This window comes from Cannabis sativa, chromosome 7 (genome assembly GCF_029168945.1).
Source record: "Cannabis sativa cultivar Pink pepper isolate KNU-18-1 chromosome 7, ASM2916894v1, whole genome shotgun sequence".
Lineage (NCBI taxonomy): Eukaryota > Viridiplantae > Streptophyta > Magnoliopsida > Rosales > Cannabaceae > Cannabis > Cannabis sativa.
In genome coordinates, this window is record NC_083607.1 from 46,330,808 (window position 1) to 46,355,305 (window position 24,498).

At 31.2% G+C, this 24,498-nt stretch overlaps 1 protein-coding gene and 1 long non-coding RNA gene across 2 annotated transcripts; both read right to left on the bottom strand.

The window, feature by feature from the left end:
* Window positions 1-217: 217 nt before the first annotated feature.
* Window positions 218-1,318, bottom strand: LOC133039733 (uncharacterized). Its single transcript, XM_061118664.1, has 2 exons — window positions 1,305-1,318; window positions 218-1,154 (listed from the first exon to the last, which is right to left on the bottom strand). Exons 1-2 carry the CDS (start codon window positions 1,316-1,318, stop codon window positions 218-220), a joined length of 951 nt encoding a protein of 316 aa, XP_060974647.1.
* A 9,773-nt stretch (window positions 1,319-11,091) lies between these two features.
* LOC133029221 (uncharacterized) lies at window positions 11,092-13,581 on the bottom strand. Its single transcript, XR_009683373.1, has 3 exons — window positions 13,186-13,581; window positions 12,395-12,457; window positions 11,092-11,319 (listed from the first exon to the last, which is right to left on the bottom strand). It is a non-coding gene; the product is annotated as an uncharacterized LOC133029221 (long non-coding RNA).
* Between the last annotated feature and the right edge of the window lie 10,917 nt (window positions 13,582-24,498).

The following is a 24,498-nucleotide window of genomic DNA, read 5'->3' on the forward strand; positions in this document are numbered from 1 at the left end:
TGGTCCCAAACCCCACAGTAAATAATTCACTCGGTGCATTTATATGATTAACAATTGTGCTAGCAATAAAGGAATGAGTTGCACCAAAATCAAACAAAACTTTACAAGTGGTGCTGGCCATAGGAATCTGACCTGATAAAACCGAAGGACTGGCCTCAGCTTCTGCTTGAGTGATGGCAAAAACTCTGGCTAGAACATACTTGTCATCTATCTTGGGTTATGTTTTGTTCCCAGTCTGTCCACACAGTAGACAATTGCGTTTGATGTGTCCTTCTTTTCCACATTTGTAGCATGCTTTTGCGCGACACTCGTCGAGATGACGTTTGGTACATTTAGTGCATTCTGGAATGTTTCGCCCACTGCTGCCATTAAATCGTTGGTCGTTATCAGTTTTGTACCTCTTGTCTTGACTTGGCTGCCCGGACTGGTCCTGTCCCCGTTTCTTGTGGTCATTAGAATTGGCTTCACCTTTCTTAGATTCTCTCCTGGCAGCATTTTCCTTCCAAATTTTGTTTTCACTCCGCTCAGCTGTAAGAGCCATTTCGACAACTTGAGCATAACTGAATTGACCCCTTGACACAATTTTCACATCTCGAGCAACCATTGGTTTCAGGCCTTCCACAAATCGATGCGCTCGCACTCTATTAGTAGGTACCAGATCTAGAGCGAATTTCACCAATCTATCAAATTTTTGTGCATACTCAGTCACAGTAAGACTCCCTTGGACTAATCCAGTAAATTCATCGACCTTTGCTGCTAGAACTGCTGAGTTATAATACTTCTCATTAAAGACCCTTTTCAAATCATCCCAGTTCATGGTATCTACATCCTTTGTTTGTTCCACCACCTCCCACCAGATACGAGCATCTTTCCTCAACATGTAAGATGCACATTTCACTCGGTCATTCCCATCGACCCTTAGCATCTGCAAAATGCTTTCTATGCGACTTATCCACTCCTCAGCCCCTACCGGGTCTATGCCTCCCTCAAACTCAGGTCGGTGTTGATTTCGAAATCTCTCTGCTAACAACTCATGTCTAGCCTCTGTAGCAGGATATACCACTGCAGCTGGCGGGTCTCTATTTTCTGCATCCTGCCTTATTTGGACTGGCGGCTCTGGTTGACGTCTCAGCTGACGAAGTTCTTCATCCTGCCTATGAATGATTCCTTCCAGTGTGGCAATGCGCTCTTCCCATCCCTGTGGTGCTTGAGGTGGTTCATTGATCCCTCCATCATCTTGGCCTCTATCTCGGCCTTGGCCTTAGCCACGGCCTCGACCTCGACCTCGACCCAATCTAACTGACCTTCTAGGAGGCATTTCTAAACTCCTGAACCACACAAAACAAAACACATCAAGATCATTTTGATTATCAATTTTACATGAAAAGAATTTTACACTCCCGCATGCAGAAATTAAAGGCACCTTAATTATAAGTAATAACCAATTACAGTATAGTGAGTCGAGCTCGTCTCATGGCGGTGAACTTTACATGTTAGGGCTAACCACATTCTTTAGGACCGTATTGCTCTGATACCGTATTGTAACACCCCGATTTCTGAGATGTCACATAGGATAGTCTGTATAAAACAATTTAATACGATAAAGACAATCAAATACTTCTTTATTGAAAAATATCCAAGCATCAGATCTCATTGTTTAAAACAAAATACTTTTAGTACTGTAAACTTAAATAAGAACTAGTTAAGTCGAAATAATAGTTCCAAAATGTTTAGCAATTAAAAACATTAAAAGCAAAATACTGTGCCAGCCCCCTAACATGCAGTCCACGCCTCGAGCTCTTCAATCTCACTGCTTAGCCTTACCCTTACCTGCACATAGAGTACCCGTGAGCTAACGCCCAGTAAGAAGAGCTATGTAGGACATAACCCTCGTAACTAGTTATTTGACATAAGTTACTCTTTAATATTAATCAACAGTAATTCACATTCCATAAATATATCCACAACGCATGTTGTTCTCACATGGACAAATCAAGTCTCATATCGCACATTATACTCACATACGATAATCAACTATACACTCATGTTGATCAGACATGAGGTAACCTGCCCTGCCTTGCGTTATTCTCACACTTGGCATCCAACAGGGCAATTAATTACCATAAGTTGTATTCACCCATGATAAAGTTATAACCTGTAGGTGTTATGCTCACACAAGCAGCAAGACCCTAATATTATTCTCATGCTAACGATGCTCACAAAATATAAGGAAATCACAACACAATCGAATTAAATAACAAACCAACCCAAGTTGTATGCATAACATACACCCTGTGCACAGATGTCCACTCTTTTTACCTCAGTTGCTAAGACCACACTTGCTACCTCGAGCACCTCAACGAATTTCCTTGTTGAGAATAAGATCCTAAACATTCATTAACACAACAATACACTCAAAATACATTCAAGTATGAATCTCTAAACCCATATAGAAACTTACGTAAAAATACGTAACACATAGGTCCATTTCAGTTGCATGACACACCATACATAAGCATTTATTATTTTGATTCACACAAACATATTGCATGCACTCAAACAAACATTCTTAATGCAAAACATGAATTCATACAACACCTTTTTAAGTAAAATTTACTAAAATACTATTTATTCTCATTAAAACCCAAATGAATAGTTAATTAATCACCAATAATTATAATCAATACCTACAGCAACTAATAAATAATAAAACCTATTCCTTTTGATATCATAGGTAGTAAATGGTATTACAAAAATGTATTTTACTATTTTAACAACACTTATCTATTTTTCATAATTAACTTAAGCATTAATTAAGTAAATTCATGAAAAATACCAAAATTGATTAAAAACTGAATCTAACTCTTCTAACACAGTTTATATTTTGTACTAAGTCAGAAATAATTTTCTTCGAATTTTCTAAGCAACCTAGGTATTTTTCATAATTAAAATAAGAAACAACATCAATAATTCATGAAAAATACATAATCGCCTGAAAATTCAATCAACCAATTTTATAACAGTGTATATACCATAGCCCATCATATAAAATAAATCTAGGTTTTTTCTGAGTACCTAAGTATTTTTCATTATTAATCTATGAATTATACTAAATAATTCACAATAATTCCAAATAAATTCAAAAAATTATGAAACTTCACCAAGCACCTTAGAATAAAATACGGAATCAAAATATACAAAAATATCTAAGAAAAACACCTCAGAAACGGTCAGAACGTGGTCGCCGGCGTTCTCGTCGGTTTCGTCGCTGGTAAAGTGTAACTTTGTCTTCGATTGCTCTTGAAGCGTCCTTTGGATTGGGGAAGCTCTCCTCAGTGCTCAGGACCTCAAAACAATCAAGAAAAGTGGTCCGAGAAGGCAGATCGGGGTCATCTTCTTCGTTGGCGTTGTACCGTCTTTAATGGAGTCAAAATGTTTGTTTTTCGTTTTGGACGTTAAAGCTTCGTTTTCTTACGTCAAAAACAATCCTTAGGGTCCCATGCACTCATATATAACCTCCCTTGACCCAAGAACAAGTTTAAACATGTTCGAATTCGAGTCTGTTTCCAAGTCGCACCTTTGAAGCTTCAAAAATGGCGAATCTCGAAACGAGAATCTCCGCCCCTTATACCACGTTAAAAAGGTTCCTTAGGTCGTATATAAGTGATCCCAAACCCCACGTTCACCCAGGTTGCTGTCCGCTTGAAGAAACGAAATTTTTTGGTATCGTATACGCCGTATATGTTCACTCTCTCTCGTTCGTTCTCTATTTTGGGTGTGGAAAAATAGAGCTCAAAACCTAATTTCTATCGTGTTTAAACCCAAGCAAAGAGATGGCTTTGAACCGAAGTGGAGCGATTCTTATTCCACAAAAATAGCCGTTCGGTTCGTGCGTATATATGTACAACAACAACATCTTTAGTTTCGTATGTATATACGTACAACAACAACTTCAAACGTTAATGATAATATTAATAATAATAATAATAATAATAATAATAATAATAATAATAATAATAATAATAATAATAATGTTAAATATACCCTTTAACACTATAATAATATTTACCCATATTATTAGACCAAAATAATAATCCCAATATTATTATAAGTTAACATTCATCATTATTATTATTCCCACACTAATAATAATATGTACCAAAATCAAACAATTCACACACCCATATAATAATAGCTACATATATATATTTAGTAGGCATTATGCACATGCCAGTAATATCAAATATTATATCATCATAAAAATCTCATACATATTTAAACCCATAAATATGTAAAATAATAAAAATACTCTCCGCTAAAAAATTACAAAAATACCCTTTCTGAACTAGCGGTTATTACAACTAAGGAAGGAATTCTCTCATCTAGGTTGGTTGAATAGTCAAGTTGACAAGAGGATGAGATGAGAGCATCATGTTCATTTTATAGTGTTTCAACTAGGGCTTAGGATTGAATTATTTGGATTAAAAAAGAATAAAATATTTGGCAAAAACACTTTATGGCAGTACACTCAATAGGACCACTTTCTAGTTACAATTTTGCCACTTTATTTCAACCACTTATTCTTTATTCAATAAAACCGTATTTTCCAATTCAATCATATAAATGCAAAAACTATTGATTTAAAAATTATAATTAATTACTAAATAAAATTGTCATTTAATTAGACCATACAAAGTCTCATAATTAACAAATTGACCACAAAAACTCTTTTCTTTACAATTAAGCCATTGCTTAGTGAAAATTCATAAATAAGACATAGTCTAGTTTTAGAATTATAATTGATTAATTAAAATCAATTGACTGAGTCTACAAGTAGTATTATCTCAACTAGTGAGGGGACCATGGGCCTATATAACCGAGCTTTCAATAAGTAGATCTAGAATTCACCAAGTAAATTCTCTAACTTATTAATTCCGCCTTGCGCCACTATAGATTTAGAATTGAATAGCATTCTCAATTATATAGAACGCTCTATATGTACCACGATATAGATACGTTATGATTATCCATTATTACAATTCTAATAGTCAAAGATTCTCCATAGATGATCTACACTGAATAGGGACAAATTTACCGTTCTATCCTTCAATATATTTTATCCTTAAAACACTTAGCTACCTATACATAATATTTCAGTAAACTAATATAATTACTGAAATGAGATCTCTATCAAGCCAAGCTCAAAGGAAATTATCGTTTCACTTCTAAATACTTATAGAAGCTATAGATTCCATATCTATGATCAACGCTTCCACTCAATTAAACTACCATGTTCCCAAGATGTAAATATTTGCCAAAACTATTAGTTAGCTTCCACAAACACCTCTAAGAACATAAATAATACAACTAAGCTGAACCTAACCATATCATGATTAAGATCAATAGACCTAAGATCAACCATTGATATTGACTTAGAAAGATATAACGGTAAGTTTATGATATCTTATCCAAGATCAATATCGGTCTCTTCCAATTTATAATCCATACATCCGATACTGCTAAACTTTGCCAATGCCCTGGAAAGGACATAACACTTATCCAAGGTTTAAGTATACCTTATCACTGATTATCACGTCAGTTTAAATCCAGTGAACCGACGAATCATGGGAATTAAACTTTTGAACATATAGTCATGACTATATTCTACTGTGTTGACGACACTATAATCATGAACAAATATATACATATTTATATATGTTCTGGACTTAATAGAATTTATACATTAAACATAATCATGAAATAAATTATGTGAACCATGCAACATAGAAGCGGTTTCTAATCTTTAATAATTAGTAAATCTAATTATATTTAAATAGATTTTATTTAGGGCACAAAACCCAATAGTAACTAGAACCGAATTGTCACACAAAATATAAATATAAAAAGTAAGACAATTGATAAATTTATAAAAAAAAAAAAAAAAAAAAAAAAAAAAAAAAAAAACTCATCATGTGATTTTAAAAGTTTTAAAAAAATATTGTGAAAACTTTAAACTCAAATAACTTGTAAGTATAAATTATTAAAATAGAATAGAAAATAAGAAAAATAAATAGAATAGAAAAATAATTTCTAGAAATTTTCAATAATGTCCAAATAATAATTCGAGACCGAAATATTATAAACTTAACATTGGAGTGAATTAAAAATGAAAATCTAACTATAAGATTGATCACATTAAAAGTGTTAATTTTTTTTTAAAAGCATATTAAATAAAAAGGTCTTAAGATTCAAAACAAAAAATATAACAATTGATAAATTCATAGAAAACACATCATGTGATTTCAAAATTATTGCCATGACGATTATATCTCACTTATAGACTACATTCAAAATTATTGTCATATCTCATTTGTAATCATGATCTTTCCCAGCAGGTTTGTACCCAAAAAATTAAACAATAAGTTAATTACTTACTTTTATACACAGTAAATTTGTAGCTTTTATGTTTTTTTAAAAAGAAAATGTACAAAATAAAATCTATTAATTAATAATTAGAAAATAAATACGATTGTATCTAATCAAATTTAAATTTATACATTTAGATGTTTTAATTAACATATTTAATTTTTGGATTTTTTATAGTCATTTAAGTAAAGAGATATCTTTAAACTAATAGTAAAGAAAAGATTAGTGTTAACGCATATTCTTGTTAAGTAAAATTAATAGCTTTTAGCAATAAATACACTACAAAAATAAATATATAATTAATAAACACCAGATATTTTTACGTGGTTTTATAGTTAAAATCTACATACTCGAAGAGTCCTTATTATTAAGGATATTCTTGAGTACTAAATACAACGTTAAATTTTTGAATAAGTAATCTTTTCTCTCAAATTTACCATCCCCCTTTTCCCATAGATTCTATCCCTATTTATATGAATATAGGTAGGAAGTTACTCTTTTTGGGATTGATTCAAATATAACCCTTCATGAAATGTGGATAATTTCCACGTTTCATTTAATCACATGTGGGATAATATCTAACAACTACCTAATCGCTCTTTATTTTTATCCGTTAGACTGTTATTGCTGACTTGGAAACTTGCATCTCACTGGATATAAGTTATCTTTCTTGTCCATCTTAATAGGAAAAAATGCTAAGTGTTGGGAGATAGCTCACCTCGTCGCATTTCTTCATTCGAATCAGTATTGCGAGGTGATCGTCTTGCTATGTGTAACGCGAGGCTATTGTATGCTATTATATTTATCTGCTCGGGTGGTTGAATATCACCTTCATGTTTGTATATTTTAAGGCAAACATGTGTCTCGTCAATCTCAGTTTAATAGTTACTATCCTTGTCTCGCTTAAGACTTCATAGTCAACGAGTTTGAATATTATCTATCAAACATTTATTTAATTGTAACAAGTTATTTTTATCTACATTTATTGATATAACATTGTTATACCATTAGAGTTGATTCATATTCCTTCTGTAGAACATGTGTCAGTTTTTGGAGTATAGCTGAATTTTTGGTATAACAATTGCCCCCTAAAAAGTAATATTTAATTAAAAAGAACTTTTTAACTGATTTCAACGGTATAATCGTATTAACCCATTTTTGAGAAATTGCATGCTTTGGGTTTTTAGCGGTTCAGAACTTTAAGGCACATCATTAGCATTAAATGCTATGACTATTCTCATTTGCAATGTTCCCATCCATTAGATTAGATTTCTTTCGATGTAACGGTGATCAATAACAGGGTATAAAAATTGAATGTAACAATTCATTTCGTCATTTTTGCATTTCAGACGTTCAAATCTTGTTAGCCCAAGATATGTTTTCAAGAGGGGGTGAATTAGAAATTTAAACTAATTTCGATAAAAAAAAACATTTAACACAAAATTAAGCAATTAAACACTTAATCAAATAAATGCAAGTGATATGGCAAGCAATATATTATAGCAAATAATCAAACTTGTAAAGTAAAGAGTTTAAGAGTTAGAATTTGCAAAATCTCAATTTTTACAAGGTTTGGTAGAACTAAGCCACCTACATTCTTGGACTTCAAAGCTATGGACCTAGCTTTGAGTTCCAATATCGAGCCAAGTTAACGGGCTTGACTAACCCTTAAAACTGGGAAATTTTTACCAAGGTATTTCCAAACCTCTTACAATAGTTTCAAATTTTGTGGAAAAGATACTTAGTCAAATAAGATATTTTCTACATAGTTATTTCTAGACTACTTATTATTTCTAATATTAAATAGGAAAATATTATACATTGTGAAATTAATTATTTAAATAATTAATTTTGGTACAATTTATTTTAAGTATATTTTTCCTAGTATTAAACTAGAGATTAATAATTAAGCCTTCTCTACACTTAATTATTTATTTCTTGAATTTAATACATTTAATTAATTTGAAAATTAAATATCTAAGTTGATTTTCATCATGATACTTAAATATATTTAAATAATTTTCAAAATATATTTTTTCTTTATTTTATTAATCAAATTTCGAAATTGCATTTCTTAAATGCTGGAATTTCAAATTTTATTTGAAAAATAGATTAAAGTTGTAAATTATTTATTTTAATTTTGGACCTACTTAAATCAATGATTTTTTCATTTAATGATTAATTAAAAATAAATTGAATTAAAGTATATTATTAAAATTGAATTAATTAGTCAAAGGAAAATCTAGATAGATGATATTTTTTCTTGAAGTATTTTTCTAGTGTATTTAACTAAATAGAAAATTAATATTTAAGTTGATTTTCATCATCATACTTAAATATTTGAAATTTTCTTATATATTTAATTAAATAGGAAAATTATATTTTTTGTTGTAAATTAATTTTATTAATTAATTTTTGGCCAACATTAAATTAGAATAATTTTTCAAGGATTAATTTTTTATTTTAACATGCATTTTCAAAAATTGTGTCCTTGAATACTTTAATTTTTCGAAATGCAATATATATTTATAGAAAATTAAATTTGAGTTGTAAATTAATTTAAATTAATTTTGTAACAACTTAAATTGAATATTTTTCTAAATATTTATTGGAAATTATTACTAAGATGGAAATAATTCATGTTATTTTCATATCCATCTAAGTAAAATTTATAGATATTAAATTAAAATTTATATTTAGAATTTTTCATTCTAAATTTGAAATTTTAATAAATATATATTTAAAATAAATAGATTAAATAAAGAGAATCAAAGAAAATACAACTCTCTTTAAATAATGAGCTTAATTATTAAGATATTCGATCTCCATTGTGGGTTTTACACCGCATTTGTTTTAGTGAGTAATCCTCCCTAATGGAGGAACGTTCATTAGCGATTTCGCACCGTTTAATCTCGAATGATAAGTAGTTTGTAAGTGTTTTGTATGGTATGGATCACCCTAATGGTGGCGACCATACTTGACTTTCAAATTATGAAACAATGGTGGAAGCTCATAAGATAGAATTGCCTTGACTCTCGCCCAAACGGGACAACGCTGAATTCCAATCTTGATCGAATAAAAGGTTGCTAGAATGTTTAACATTTTAGACGAGCTGACAACTCTATTCAATGAATGGTAGCTTTGACTCTCGCCTAAACGGGATACTGATATCAGTTTGTTGAAAATCTTGGAAATTATTTAGGATTGTAAGTTTTAGTATTTTCACTTGTCATTCCTACTTGCTATATGTTTATAATTTTTGAATTGTGTATGAATTTATATTGAATCATGTTATTTTCTGTTATTAAGTTGTAGTTTAATTTCGAATCTTCATTGTTGGTCTAACTTGGCTTGTTTATCTAATGAGATAAATCCCTAGTAGATTTTCACCATTAGACATACATAATAGTGTTAGATCTCAAAAGATAAATATTGTATATGCGACATCTAGCTGTTCATCAATTGATGACACCTTCGACTAGTATTTTTACGATATGAAACAAGAAGATTGTATAAATAAGATTACTTTGGCATTCGCTAATCGAAGCATCGTTGGATTCTTATTTATAAACGAAATTATCCTAATTCCTCTTAGCTTATTCATTTCGAATTAGCTTCAAAACATATCATTGGATGAATGGTTTATAAATCATTTCATGTCATTCTATATTTTCTCTTAAGAAATTAAATGAAGCATATGATTATAATCCCAAAATTCTATTCCCAATTGATATAAACCTCAATCTTAGAAATCTCCTACTTGTATTGGCAAATCAGACTTAGAGTTAAATTAGTAGTGGTGGTCCAAGATAGAATTACTCATTTTATTTGGTATAAATTAAGTCTTTGACTTTAATTTTAGAATCCAAACAGAAATTTTCTTATATTTCTAATTCCAGAGTACAATACAGTTACACTTTCAAATGTTTAATATCCATCTTCTATTAATGGATTAAAACTGTATGGAATATGAGTTAGGTATTCTGTGACCAGGATCCACTTGCAGTATTCTAAGAACTCTTTGATGTAACTATACCTAAGTCATCAAAACGACACAACCACATTTTTTTTAATCTATGGCATTTGTATCTTGTTCATAGTAGATTTGAAAAGATCAATCTCTGCCAAGAGTTAATATGCCTATATCCACTGAAAGTAGTTCATCTCATTCGCAGATGGATGTACATTCAGGGGTGGATATGAGTTTTTCGTTGTATTCTTAAAACGATAACTCAAGATTATACCTTTTAGCAAGAAATTTGAAATGTTTGAAAAATTTCATTAATTTCTAGCAATGGTTAAAACCATTAAGGTAAGTGGTTAAAGATCTTGCGAACTGATAAGGGTGGAGAAATAGTTAGTTGATATGCAGTTCAAAGATCATTAAATTGATTTTTGAATTATATCCAAACTTACCTCCCTAGAAATTTCGATTTGCATATTGATGATTAGTTACTAGTCGTTGCCTAAGTCCTTCTATGGTAATACAATTTCAGAATGATGTAATGGTTGTATACTTAATGTAAATCATTACTAGACTCATGGATGATGTAACGCCCTAAAATAATTAGGCACGCTACCCAAAAATACTTGTGAAACCCTAATCCCCTAATCGGGATTACTAACCAAAATAGCGTAGAATTTAAACTTTTATATTAAACAGAATGAAAATAAACTTGTAATATATTTAAACTTTCAAAATAGTTGGGATCCCAAAAATAATTACAAACTTATTACAAGTCTTTTCTTTCTAGCCGACCTAAGCGGCAAAACAGAATTCAAAAGTTCAACACTGATAGACCCATAACCCGCTTGGTCTGAAATGGCCCGGACATGTACATTCTTCGCCCAGCTCCAGAACTCATGGCTCATCAGCTAATGCCTTACCCTTTCCTGCACAGTAGAGCACCCGTGAGCCAAGCCCAGCAAGACAGTATAAATCATAACAAATATAATATGCTCATCATGCTATTTAAACAGTAATGCCATTCATATATGTCTGTGTGTCACAGACCTGCATGTTACACTCACATGCCTATTTATGTCTACGTGGCGTAGGCCTATGTGTTGCGCTCACACATCTATATATATCTACGTGGCGTAGACCTACGTGTTGCTCTCACACGTCTAATTACAATAAGGCCTTAGAATAGTTCATCTCGGTTCTAGTTACCGAGTCCAACTTGATTATGCCTTGACACATAACCCTTAATCTCAATATGTAACACATAATTATTAGTGCCACTGCACTATTTGTCTATTTGCTATAGACCTGCATGTTACGCTCACATGCCTATTTATGTCTACATGGCGTAGACCTACGTGTTGCTCTCACACGTCTATATACAATAAGACCTCTGTAGGGCTTACCTCGGTTCTGATTACCGAGCCTAACCTGGTTATGCCTTGCTCGCATAACACTATTCATGTATATACGTAATCCATGTATTACGTTCTTTCAGTGGTTTATCCTGGTGATATATACCAAGTCTAACCCAGTTATGTCTTATACACATAACTCTTAACATACATGCGTGTGTTCAATATTTACTACAACATATATAATCTTAGGGTAGTAACCCTAACTTGCACACTATGTAATCACTCATATAATACATTTCTATATACTCAGATAACATTTACTAAGAGTGTTAACCCTAACTCATGCTTTCACTGAATTCACAATATTCTAGGGTAATAACCCTAGACCGCATTAAAATTAAACTCAAGGTACTAGCTTACCGAGTCTAGTTTAATTATGCCTTAAGCGCATAATTCATAATCCCAATATATAGATATATCTGACATGGCATAGTATTACACAACATATATCACTAGGGTAATAACCCTAGGCTATTAAACCGCTCATGTTAGGGTAATAACCCTAATCCTGGTTGCAATTACTCACATATATCATATTCAACATAAGCGCCACCGCGCATACTCTACGTGCAAACTACTGTCTTACCTGTTGTCCTGCAATAACAGAGATTCCAAACCCCTGGGTGCTCCTGATCAGGTGCCGGTAATCCTAGTCACACAATCCGGGATTTCACAAATAGGGTTAATCCCCAATTTCACTTTCACAAAATATAAACATGGCATTCAAAACACAGATGATCAAATAGAGCTCGGAACGAGCTTTCCAACGATATAAAGAATGTCCCAAACGGAGTCCCGAGTCAAAAGTTATGGCCAAAACAAAATTGAGAAAAACAGAATTTCTCACTGCCAAACCCAGTCGCGACGGCCAAAAACCCCGTCGCGACGACTGGGTTCAGAACACCCAAAAACTCCATTTTTAAGGCCTAAACATGCCAAATTTTCCATAAATTCTAACCTCAATCATACCATATCCAAAATTAACTTCTTACAGATAAAAATCATCACAATAGAGAGCTAACAACAACAACAACAACAACAACAACTCCTCTCAAAATTCAAATTACACAATCAATTCAAAATCATGCATTCAAACCAACAAAGTTCAAGCTCATGAACTTGAGCTTTAAATCCTTCAACCCCGAACATTTTCCAGCAGCAACATACCAAGTTTAACATGAAATCAAACCCAGAAAATACCCTAGAATCTCATTCCATGCTCAACAAACACAAAACCCAAAAGATTCAAGTACCACATGCTCAAATTAACAAGAACTCACAATCATGCACATATCATCTTCTTCAACCTATTCATGCTTTTTTTTTTTTTTAACTAAAATTCAGCAAGCAAAAGAGCATCAAAGTTATAAAAATTACCTCAATTCCTTGCACAAGCTAACTCCAAGCCTTAACACAAAATTTTCCCCAACAATCAAACTAGTTTCTCATCAATTTCTCACCAAATCAAGTTGAAAAACAAGAGAGTAAGAGAGAGAAAGAGAGGTTCAGGTTTGAGAGAGAATAACCAGAATTTCTATTTTCTTTTTTTGTCAAAAATGCCATTTCACACACTTATCTCATCAAGCCAAATTACTAAAATGCCCTTAGGGCCATATAACTTCCACTTTAAACATACAAGGGCAAAAATGGCATTAACACACAATTTCAAACCCAATTAAATTTCAGATTATCAAATATCAATTAAAATGCCAATTAATTCAATTCAATTGTATTTCGAGCTCGAACCCAGTTCGGCCCGAAATACCCGGTTGTGACTATACCCCGCCAACCTGTCAGAACACACCTGAAAAGACAACACAGGTATACTATATAACAATATAGTTCTATTAAGCACGTAATTAAATTAATTTCATCATTTTACCCCTCTCGGGTCACAATTACTAAAATGCCCCTAGCTTACCAACGGGGTCTTAACATGTTATAAATCATATTAATTCACATATATTGAACTATATAATAATATAATTCCTCAATTATTCATAATTATCTAATTAGGGTTTTGCTAATCCATTTCTTAAATCCAGGGTATTACCGATGACCTAATCAAAATCTTAAGAAAAGCTAGAACTGTTAACCATGGTTTGTTAGCTATTCTAAGTGATTAGGGGTGGACCATCCCATTGTCAATAGATAAGAAAGTGTTTGTTCAAACAAATACTACTTTTCTAAGAAAATGACTAAGTCTTAAAAACAAGTAGCAAATAAAGGAGATATTTAATTCTTGATTCCAAAAGTGTTCTATCATCTTACATATGATGATCCCACTGCCTCTGTTGTCTTGTCACAACTAAAGAGGTTAATACCATTTAGTTTTCTTAGACATAATTCACGGTACCTTGTCGTAGTGGGAGAGTTCCTAGGAACTCACCTTCTTATGACTTGGGAGACACTAGTGATTAAAATCCATTGTGAGTTTAAACAAGTAATGGATTGTCAAGATAAGAAACTAAGAAGAAAGCCAAAAGAACTATGGTTTAATCCAGTCACATCGAATAACCTAAAGTTTTCTATTACAAGGACATAAAAGGAAATTTTGGTTTATAAGTCCATTCAATGGACTTAACAAAACTTCCTGTTCCTAGTATTATAGGTTTGAGTTTATCTAAACCTATGGCTTGTGGTAAACCTGGTAATTACTTACTCTAATGCAAGCAACTTACTTTAGTAAGATGCTGAAGCATTTTCTTTCTAATGGCAATCTTTAGAAGCTTCACAACTTCTTAGACATAGATTTTAATTATCTAAGGAAAAGTCTCAACTATTCCAGAAAAAGGTAAAGCCATGAAAGAATTTCTTAAATCAACAGTGAGAGGTCTTAGATATGCTTTTGTATGCCTTAGACCAGACACCTGCTGTTGAGTGGGAGTAATGAGTAGGTATCAGATTAATCCAGGAGAAGAACATTGGAAGACAATCAAGTAAATCTTAAGATTAAGAAGAGGAACTATATGTTAGACTATAAGGGTGTGTTTAAAACTCTTAGACTACACCATATCAGATTTCGAAATTTGCCTTTGTGCTAGAAAATCTTTCTGATAAGATGGTGGTTACTCTGGGGTGGAATAGTGATTTTGGAGAAGTGTAAAAACCTATTTGAAGTCTCTAGGTCTACCAGAGAGAGACTGGATGTTAAAGTTGCAGGAAAGTTACTTATTCAGACTAAGAAAAGTTCTATACATCTTTGGCACCATTCCAAATTGCCTAAGCTACTAATGTTAACTTCCTGATTAACCAAAAGTAGTTGCCAAAGGTATAGAATCCAGTATCCCAAGAGAGTAGACATATAGAGAGGAATTTCACATTCTCAATGATTTTGTGATTAAGGAAGAGTAATGGTGGAGAAAAGGTTGTGTTTAATTCAACCTTTCAGATCCTATTACGAGGAGTTTACTACTACTACACTTGATTTGTATATCAAGGTGTGAAGATTATTTGAAACGCATTTTTTGTTTTATATTAGTGCAAGTGGGAGTTTGTTGGGTTTTATGCCCTAAATAAAACTCATTTCAGTATAATCAGATTTACTTATTAATATAGATCAGAAATAACATTTAATGTTGCATGGTTCACATGATTTATTTCATGATTATATGTACTTAATGTATGAATTCATCTGAAACCCTTTTCACATACTTGATCCTGTTTATTGTGCTGTCAACACATTGGAAAGTAAACATGACTATGTGAATAAAGTTTCCTAGATTTATCAGACATAGGGTTTTAGTGATATGATAATCTACAACAGAGTTTACTTGCATTTGGAGAAATGCTATGTTCTTTCCAGAGCATTGGCTAAAGTAAAGCTCAGGTTGGATGCATGGAGTATGCATCGGAAGGGACCGATATTGAACTTTGACTTAGATTTATTAAACTTACCGTAATATCTATTCAAGTCAATATCGCCTAGTTGATCCTAGATCAAATGATCTTAATCCTGTTATGATTAGGCTCAATCTCAAGAGGCTATTCGTGTTCTTTGATTTGTTAGTTAAGCCTACTTTTAGGTCAGGGTGATACGTACATTTTGGGAACACGGATGCAATTGAGTGGGAGCGCTAACATAAACATGGAATCTATAGCTTCTATCTGGCGAATAGTAAGTAAAGGATGATCTCCTTCGAGCTTGACCAAACGAAAATAAATGGTGGAGATCTCATTTCACATAAGCTGAAATATCATTTATACGGGGTTAAGTGTTTTAAGGATTAAATACGTTGTAGGGTGTAACGGTAATCTAATCCCTTTACAGTGTAGATCAATCATATAGAGGATCATTGATCAAATTAGGATTATAACAATGGATAACTGATGATGCGCCTATATGGTGGAACATATAGAGCATTCTATTATACTGAGAGTGCAATTCTAAGTTCTATGCATGGATTCAACGAAGAATTAATAAGTTAGTGAATTTTAGTGCTAAATTCTGTTGGAAATTATTTTACCAGAATCTAGATTTACTAACAAGTATGTTGGATTAACAACCTAATATGAATTCTAAAACAATGAAAGTAAACACATATAAAGTTAGAAAACCTTACAGTGGGTGCAGCGGAATAATATGACTTCTTCCGTTCAGATCTCTAGCCCTTGATTCCTTTCTGTAGCAGAGCATCACCAAGATCTGAACCTGGATCTTCTTTTCTCCTTCTTTGATGTAGATATTCCATAGTCTTCCATACTATGATTGAGATACCACTTGATGTGTGTGGGCACTACTCATCTCACAAGGATTTCGAAATTTCTCTCTCTTAATTTCGTGGCTTATCATTTATTTAAGAGAAGAGAGCAAGGTTGCTTTATATAGGAAAAGGGAGAGCACAACTTTCCAAATAAAACAGTTTCCTTAATTATTGTGTAATCAATCAACTGCCTTATTTAGTGTGATCCACCACTTTTCTATTTTTGCTAGGCTTTGATTAGCAATTACATGGCAATTAAAAAATAAAAATAATAATTGGGAAACACAAAGGGAGTGCTCGGCCATAGAGGGAAATGGGCCTCACTTGGATTTTGCAGTTTCCTCAATTTTATTTCTATTTCTCCAAAAATGCCACTTTTCCAATTCTAATCATTTAAATGCCAAAACTAATTATTTAATAACTAAAATAGATTATCAAATAATATTGTCATTTAAAATAATTATTAATTAGACATGCAAAGTCTCTTAATTAATAATTAAACCTAGAAACCCTTTTCTTTACGATTTCATCCTTAAACTGTGAGAATTCATAAAGTAGACATAGTCTAACTTTTAGAATTATAATTGATTAATTAAAATCAATTAACTGAGTCTTACAAGCAGTATGGCCTCAACTAGTATGGGGACCATGGGTCTATATAACCGAGCTTCCAATAAGTCGAACCGAATTTACCAAGTAAATTCCCTAACTTATTAATTTCTCATTGAATCCACACTTAGAACTTGGAATTGCACTCTCAGTCATATAGAAACGCTCTATATGTTCCACGATATAGACACGTCATTAGTTATCCATTGTTATAACCCTAATGTGATCAATGATCCTCTATATAGATGATTTACACTGTACAGGGATTAAATTACCGTAACACCCTACAATGTATTTTATCCTTAGAACACTTAACCTTGTATAAATGATATTTCACCTAAGTGAAATGAGATCTCCACCATTTATCTTCGTTTGGTTAAGCTCGAAGGAAATCATCCTTTACTTCTATTTGCCAAATAGAAGCTATAGATTTCATATTTATGTTAGCGCTCCCACTCAATTGCACTACCGTGTTCCCAAAATGTATGTATTGCCCAGACTAAAAATTAGGCTTAACTAACAAATCAAAGAACACGAATAATACTCTTGAAATTGAGCCTAACCATATCAGGATTTCGATCATGTGATCTAGGATCAACTTATGATATTGAATTGAATAGATATTTACGGTAAGTTTCAAAATCTAATTCAAAGTTCAATATCGGTCCATTCCAATGCATACTCCATGCATCCAACCTGAGCTTTACTTTAACCTATGTTCTGGAAAGAACATAACATTTCTCCAAATGTAAGTAAACTCTGTTGTAGATTGTCATATCAGTAAAACCCAGTGTTCTGATAAATCTAGGAATACTTTATTCACATAGTCATGTTTATTTTCCACTGTGTTGACAACACAATAAACATGATCAAGTATGTGAAAAGGGGTTTGGATGAATTTATAAATCAAATAGACAAGCAATTGATTAAGTGAACCATGCAACATAAAAATGTTATTTCTGATCTTTATTAATAAGTAAATCTGATTATATGAAATGAGTTTTATTTAGGGCATAAAACCCAACAAACTCCCACTTGCACTAATATAAAACAAAAAGTGCATTTCAAATAATCATTAACACCTTGATTTACCAATCAAGTGTAATAGTAGTATACTCCTCGTAATAGGATCTGATAGGTTGAATTAAACCCAACCTCTTCTCCACCATTACTCTTCCTTAATCACAAAATCCTTGATAATGTGAAATTCCTCTCTATATGTCTACTCTTTTGGGATACTGGATTCTATACTTTTGGGCAACTACTCTTTTGTTATACAGGAAGTAACCCTAGTAGTTAAGGCAAGTTGGAACACTGCCACAAATGTATAGAACTTTCCTTAGACTGAAAAAGTATCTTTCCTGCAACTTTTAACATTCAGTCTCTTTCTGGTAGACCAAGAGATTTCAGATAGGTTTTTACACTTCTCCAAAATCGCTACTCCACCCCCAAAGTAATCACCATCTCATCAGCAGACTTTCTAGCATAAAGGCAAGTCTTGAAATCTGATGTGGTGTAGTCTAAGAGTTTTAAACAAACACCCTTATTGACTAACATATAGTTCATCTTCTTAATCTTAAGATTTACTTGATTGTCTTCCAATGTTCCTCTCCTTGATTAATCTGATACATACTCATTACTCCCACTCAACAGCAGGTGTCTGGTCTAAGGCATACTAAAGCATATCTGAGACCTCTCACTATTGATTTAAGAAATTCTTTCATGGCTTTATCTTTTCTGGAATAGTTGAAACTTTTCCTTAGATAAATCAAATCTATATCTAAGAAGTTGTGAAGCTTCTATAGATTGTCATTGGAAAGAAAATGCTTCAGCATCTTACTAAAGTAAGTTGCTTGCATTAGAGTAAGTAATTACCAGGTATACCACAAGCCATAGGTTTATATAAACTCAAACCTACAATACTAGGAAAAGGAAGTTTTGTTAAGTCCATTGAATAGAATTATTAGCGAAAATTTCCTTTCATGTCCTTGTAACAGAAAACTTTAGGTTACTCCATGTGAATGGATCAAACTATAGTTCTCTTGGCTTTCTTCTTAGTTTCTTATCTTGACAATCCATTACTTGTCTAAACTCACAATGGATTTTAATCACTAGTGTCTTCCAAGTCATAAGAAGGTAAAGTTCCTAGAAACTCTCCCACTACAACAAGGTACCGTGAACTATGTCAAAGAAAACTAAATGGTATAGACCTCTTCAGTTGTGTTAAGACAACAGAGGCAGTGGGATCATCTTGTAACGAATAAGATGATAGAACACTTATGGAATCAAGAAAAAAAAATATCTCCTTTATTTGCTACTTTATTTTCAGACTTAGTCATTTTCTTAGAAAAGTAGTATTTGTTTAAACAAACACTTTCTTATCTAATGACTATGGGATGCTCCACCCCTAATCACTTAGAATAGCTAACAAACATGCAAACCAGGGTTAGCAGTTCTAGCTTTTCTTAAGATTTCAGTTAGGTCATCCATGAATCTAGTAATGATTTACATAAAGTATACAACCATTACATCATTCTGAAATTATATTACCATAGAAGGATTTAGGCAACGACTAGTAACTAATCATCAATATGCAACTCGAATTTCTGGGGAGGTAAGTTTGGATATAATTCAAAATCAAATTAATGATCTTTGAACTGCATATCTACTAACTTTTTCTCCACCCCTATCAGTTCGCAAGATCTTTAACCACTTACCATTGCTAGAAATTCATGAAATTTTTCAAACATTTCAAATTTCTTTTGCATAAGGTAAAATCTAGAGTGATCGTTTTAAGAATACAACGAAAACTCATATCCACCCCTGAATGTACATCCATCTGCGAATGAGATGAAATTACTTTCAGTGGATATAGGCATATTAACTCTTTGCAGAGAATGATCTTGTCAAAACCACTATGAACAAGATACAAATGCCATAGATTTATAAAATATGTGGTTGAATCTTTTGATGACTTACTTTAGTTACATCAAAGAGTTCTTAGAATAGTGCAAGTGGATTCTGGTCACAGAATACTAAACTCATACAGTTTGAATCCATTGAAAGAAAATGGTTATTAAACACTTGTGAAAGTGTAACTGTATAATTAGTAATTCTTTCTTGGACCACCACTACTAATCTAACTCTATGATTTGCCTATACAAGTAGGAGATATCTAAGATTGAGGATTTTTATCATTTAGGGATAGAATTCCGGGAATATAATCATATGCGTCATCTAATTTCTTTAGAGAAAATAAGACTTTATATGATTTATAGACCATTCATCCAATGATATGTCATTAAGCTGATTCGAAATGAATAAGCTAAGAGGAATTAGGATAATTTTGTTTTAAATAAGAATCCAACGATGCTCCGATTAGCGAGAGTCAAAGTAATCTTATTTATACAATCTTCTTGTTTCATATTGTAAGACACTAGTCTAAGGTGTCATCAATTGATGAACAACTAGACCTTGCGTATACAATATTTATCTTTCGAGATCTAACACTATTATGTTTGTCTAATGGTGAAAATCCATTAGGGATTTATCTCATTAGAAAAACAAATCAAGTTAGACCAACAATGAAGATTCGAAATTAAACTACAATTTAATAACAGAAAATAACATGGTTCAATACAAATTCATACACAATTCAGAAATTATGAAGCACATAGCAAGTAGGAATGACAAGTGAAAATACTAAAACATACAATCCTAAATAATTTCCAAGGTTTTCAACAAACTGATATCAGTGTCCCGTTTAGGCGAGAGTCAAAGCTATCATTCATTGAATAGAGTTTTCAGCTCATCTAAAATGATCAACATTCTAGCAACCTTTTATTCGATCAAGATTTGAATCCGCGTTGTCCCGTTTAGGCGAGAGTCGAGGCTATTCTATCTTATGAGCTTCCACCATTGTTTCATATTCTTGCAAGTCTTATACAGTCGCCACCATTAGGGTGATCATAAACTATATAAAAAAAAACTTACAAGATTACTTATCTTTCGAGATTAAACGGTGCTAACTTGCTAATGAACGTTCCTCCATTAGGGAGGATTACTCACTAAAACAATAGCTATGTAAAACCAACAATAGAGATCGAATATCCTTATAACAATAAAGCTCATTATTTAATGAAGGGTTGTATTTTCTTCTAATATTTATTTTAATCCATTTATTTTAAATATATATTTATTCAATTAAAATTTCCAATTTAGAATGAAAAATTCCAAATATAAATTTTAATTTAATATTTATAAATTATACTTAGATAGATAAATAACGTGAATTATTTCCATCTTAGTAATAATTTCAATAAATATTTAGAAAATTATTCAATTCAAGTTGTTTCAAAATTAATTTGAATTAATTTACAACTCAAATTTAATTTTCTATAAATATATATTGCATTTTCGAAAATGCTTTAAAATAAAATAAAATAAATCCTGGAAAATTACTATAATTTTATGTTGGCCCAAAATTAATTAATAAAAATTAATTTTCAACAAAAAATTATAATTTTCCTATTTAATTAAATATCTAAGAAAAATTTCAAATATTTAAGTATCATGATTAAAAAATCAACTTAAATATTAATTTTCTATTTAATTAAATATCACTAGAAAAATACTTCAAGCAAAACAGATAATATCTATCTAGACTTTCATAGTCTAATTAATCCAATTTCTAATTATAATATATTTTAGTTCATTTATTTTAATTAACCATCAAATGAAAAAGTCACTGATTTAAGTTGGTCCAAAATTAAATAAATAATTTTCAACTTTAATCTATTTTTCAAATAAAATTCGAAATTTCTGCATCAAGGTGATGCAATTTCGAAATTTTGGGAAATGATTAATAAAATAAAATAAAATATATTTTGAAAATTATTCAAACTTAAGTTATTCTGAAATAAGATTCCAAACTTAAAATAATTTTCAACTTTAATTAAATAACATGAAAATAACAATATTAAAGTATCATGATGAAAATCAACTTAGATATTGAAATTTTCAATTTAATTAAATGTATTAAATTCAAGAAATAAATAATTAAGTAAAGAGGAAACTTAATTATTAATTCTAGTTTAATACTAGGAAAATATACTAAACTTAGATTGTACCAAAATTAATTAGGAAACAATTAATTTCACAATCTATAATATTTTCCTATTTAATATTAGAAATAATAACTAGTACTAGAAATAACTATCTAGAATATATCATTGACTAAGTCTTTTTCTAAAATTAACTTTAAAATATTACAATGAAAAATAAATTTCATATATTTTAAAAGTTAATTATGTTGCTAATTCAATTTTAATTAGGTTAGACTAATATAATTAACCTAATACAATTATTTAAATAAGGCAAATGGGCCTTCACAATTGGGGTAGTTCATGTGAGGGGGAGCTGGGTTCAGTATGTCGTACCCACTTCTATGGCCCCCAACTCTCACACAAGGCCCAAAAGAGAGGAATTTAACCTTAAAATAAACAATTGTTATTCATTGAATAAGTCCAAATCTAATTGGACCTAAATAAATTTCCTTATGTCAAAATTTATTTTAGCAACCTAGTCCATTTACTTAGTAAAAACTTAAATGGGCTCCCTATATGCATCTAAGCCCAAAAGCAAACATATAGGCTCACACAGGTCAAATGATTTGGATGGACCCTATCATGTTACTAGGTTTACACAGATGAAAGAAGTACAAAATTTACCTGTTACAAATTATTTATAAGATCTATCGTCAATTGGACTATGATTAAAATCAGATCATTGGATCATGATCTGTCAACAAGTTAATCATAGCAATTTAGATCAGATAAATAATAGGTTTGTTAAAAAGTTTTGAATAAACAATATAAATAAACAAACATTGTCCATGTAACAGATGTGAAATAAGATATTAATATAATTAAATTATATTTCTTAAACTAACCAAATAAAGGAAACTAAGTTTAAAATATCTAGGTTTATTTGAATCAAATTAAATTAAATATCTAATAAGATCAATGATTTAAAAGGAAAGAATCTCCAATATCACTTTCAGATCTTATAATTTAATAAAATAAACCAATTTTAAAATAGATTTGGTTAAATAATAATTACCATAATTATATGTCAAAATATCTCAAATTAAGCAATATTCAAATCTCTACAAAAATATCTATGTTATTTAAATATTTAAGATATGATTTATAAATTTCTAATAAGGAAAAAATTATATATATAGAAAAAATATCATTTTTATACTTATAATTTATAAATAATTAAATATTTAACAAAATAACAAATCTTTGAATTTGAAAAACATTATGGTAAGTATATCTATAAAAATATCTATGTTAATTTCAAATTTATTAATTATTTAATTTGTCATATAAGATAATTTTAATATAATATTTTAAATAAAAAGACAAAGTTATCTTTTAATTTACAATATCTTAAATATCAAAATATCTAATCTTATAATTAAATAATAAATAAATATTAAAGAAGTTAACAAATTTTTTAAATCTGACCATAATAGGAAATATTTAAAAATTGGAAACAATCCAAAATAGAAATATTTAAAATTGGAAAAATTCCAAATTGAAAATATCTAAAATTGGAAACATTTCAATTTAGAAATATTTAAAATTGGAAAAATGAATTTTGGGAAACAATCCCATGAAAAAATTGGATTTTTTGGGAAAAAATCACAAAAGGGGCAACTTTGGGCTGGCTGCCCAGGAGGCTGCACGTGCAGCCTCCAGAGGCTGCAAAATTCCCCATACGCGCGCGGAGCTGGTGCTGATGCCGAGTAAACTCGGCTCCTGCAGCATGCCTGACCGAGAATACTCGGTCAGCTGCAGGGTGCTTCACGGAGTTGTTGCAGCATATACGCGCGCGGATGTGCCTGGCTCGTCCGAGTGCCTGGTGCACTCGATGCACCCACTTGACAGCCATGGCACCCAAATTTCAAAAATTCATAACTTTTCCAATTTTTATCGGAATCGAGTTCCGTAAAAAACAAAATTGCTTAATTTTTCAAAAAGAATCCAAATAAAATATTTTCAAAAATTGAAAAAATATATTTCACGGAAAAATTTCGTACAATATCAACATTCATCATAAAAACACATAAACCAACATGAAACCATCCAAATCAACACAGAAACATGCAATCATCGTTTTAATTCATATTACATGAAAGTAAATCATTACCATGGCTCTGGTGCCAGTTGTTGGAAATTATTTTACCAGAATCTAGATTTACTAACAAGTATGTTGGATTAACAACCTAATATGAATTCTAAAACAATGAAAATAAACACATATAAAGTTAGAAAACCTTACAGTGGGTGCAGCGGAATAATATGACTCC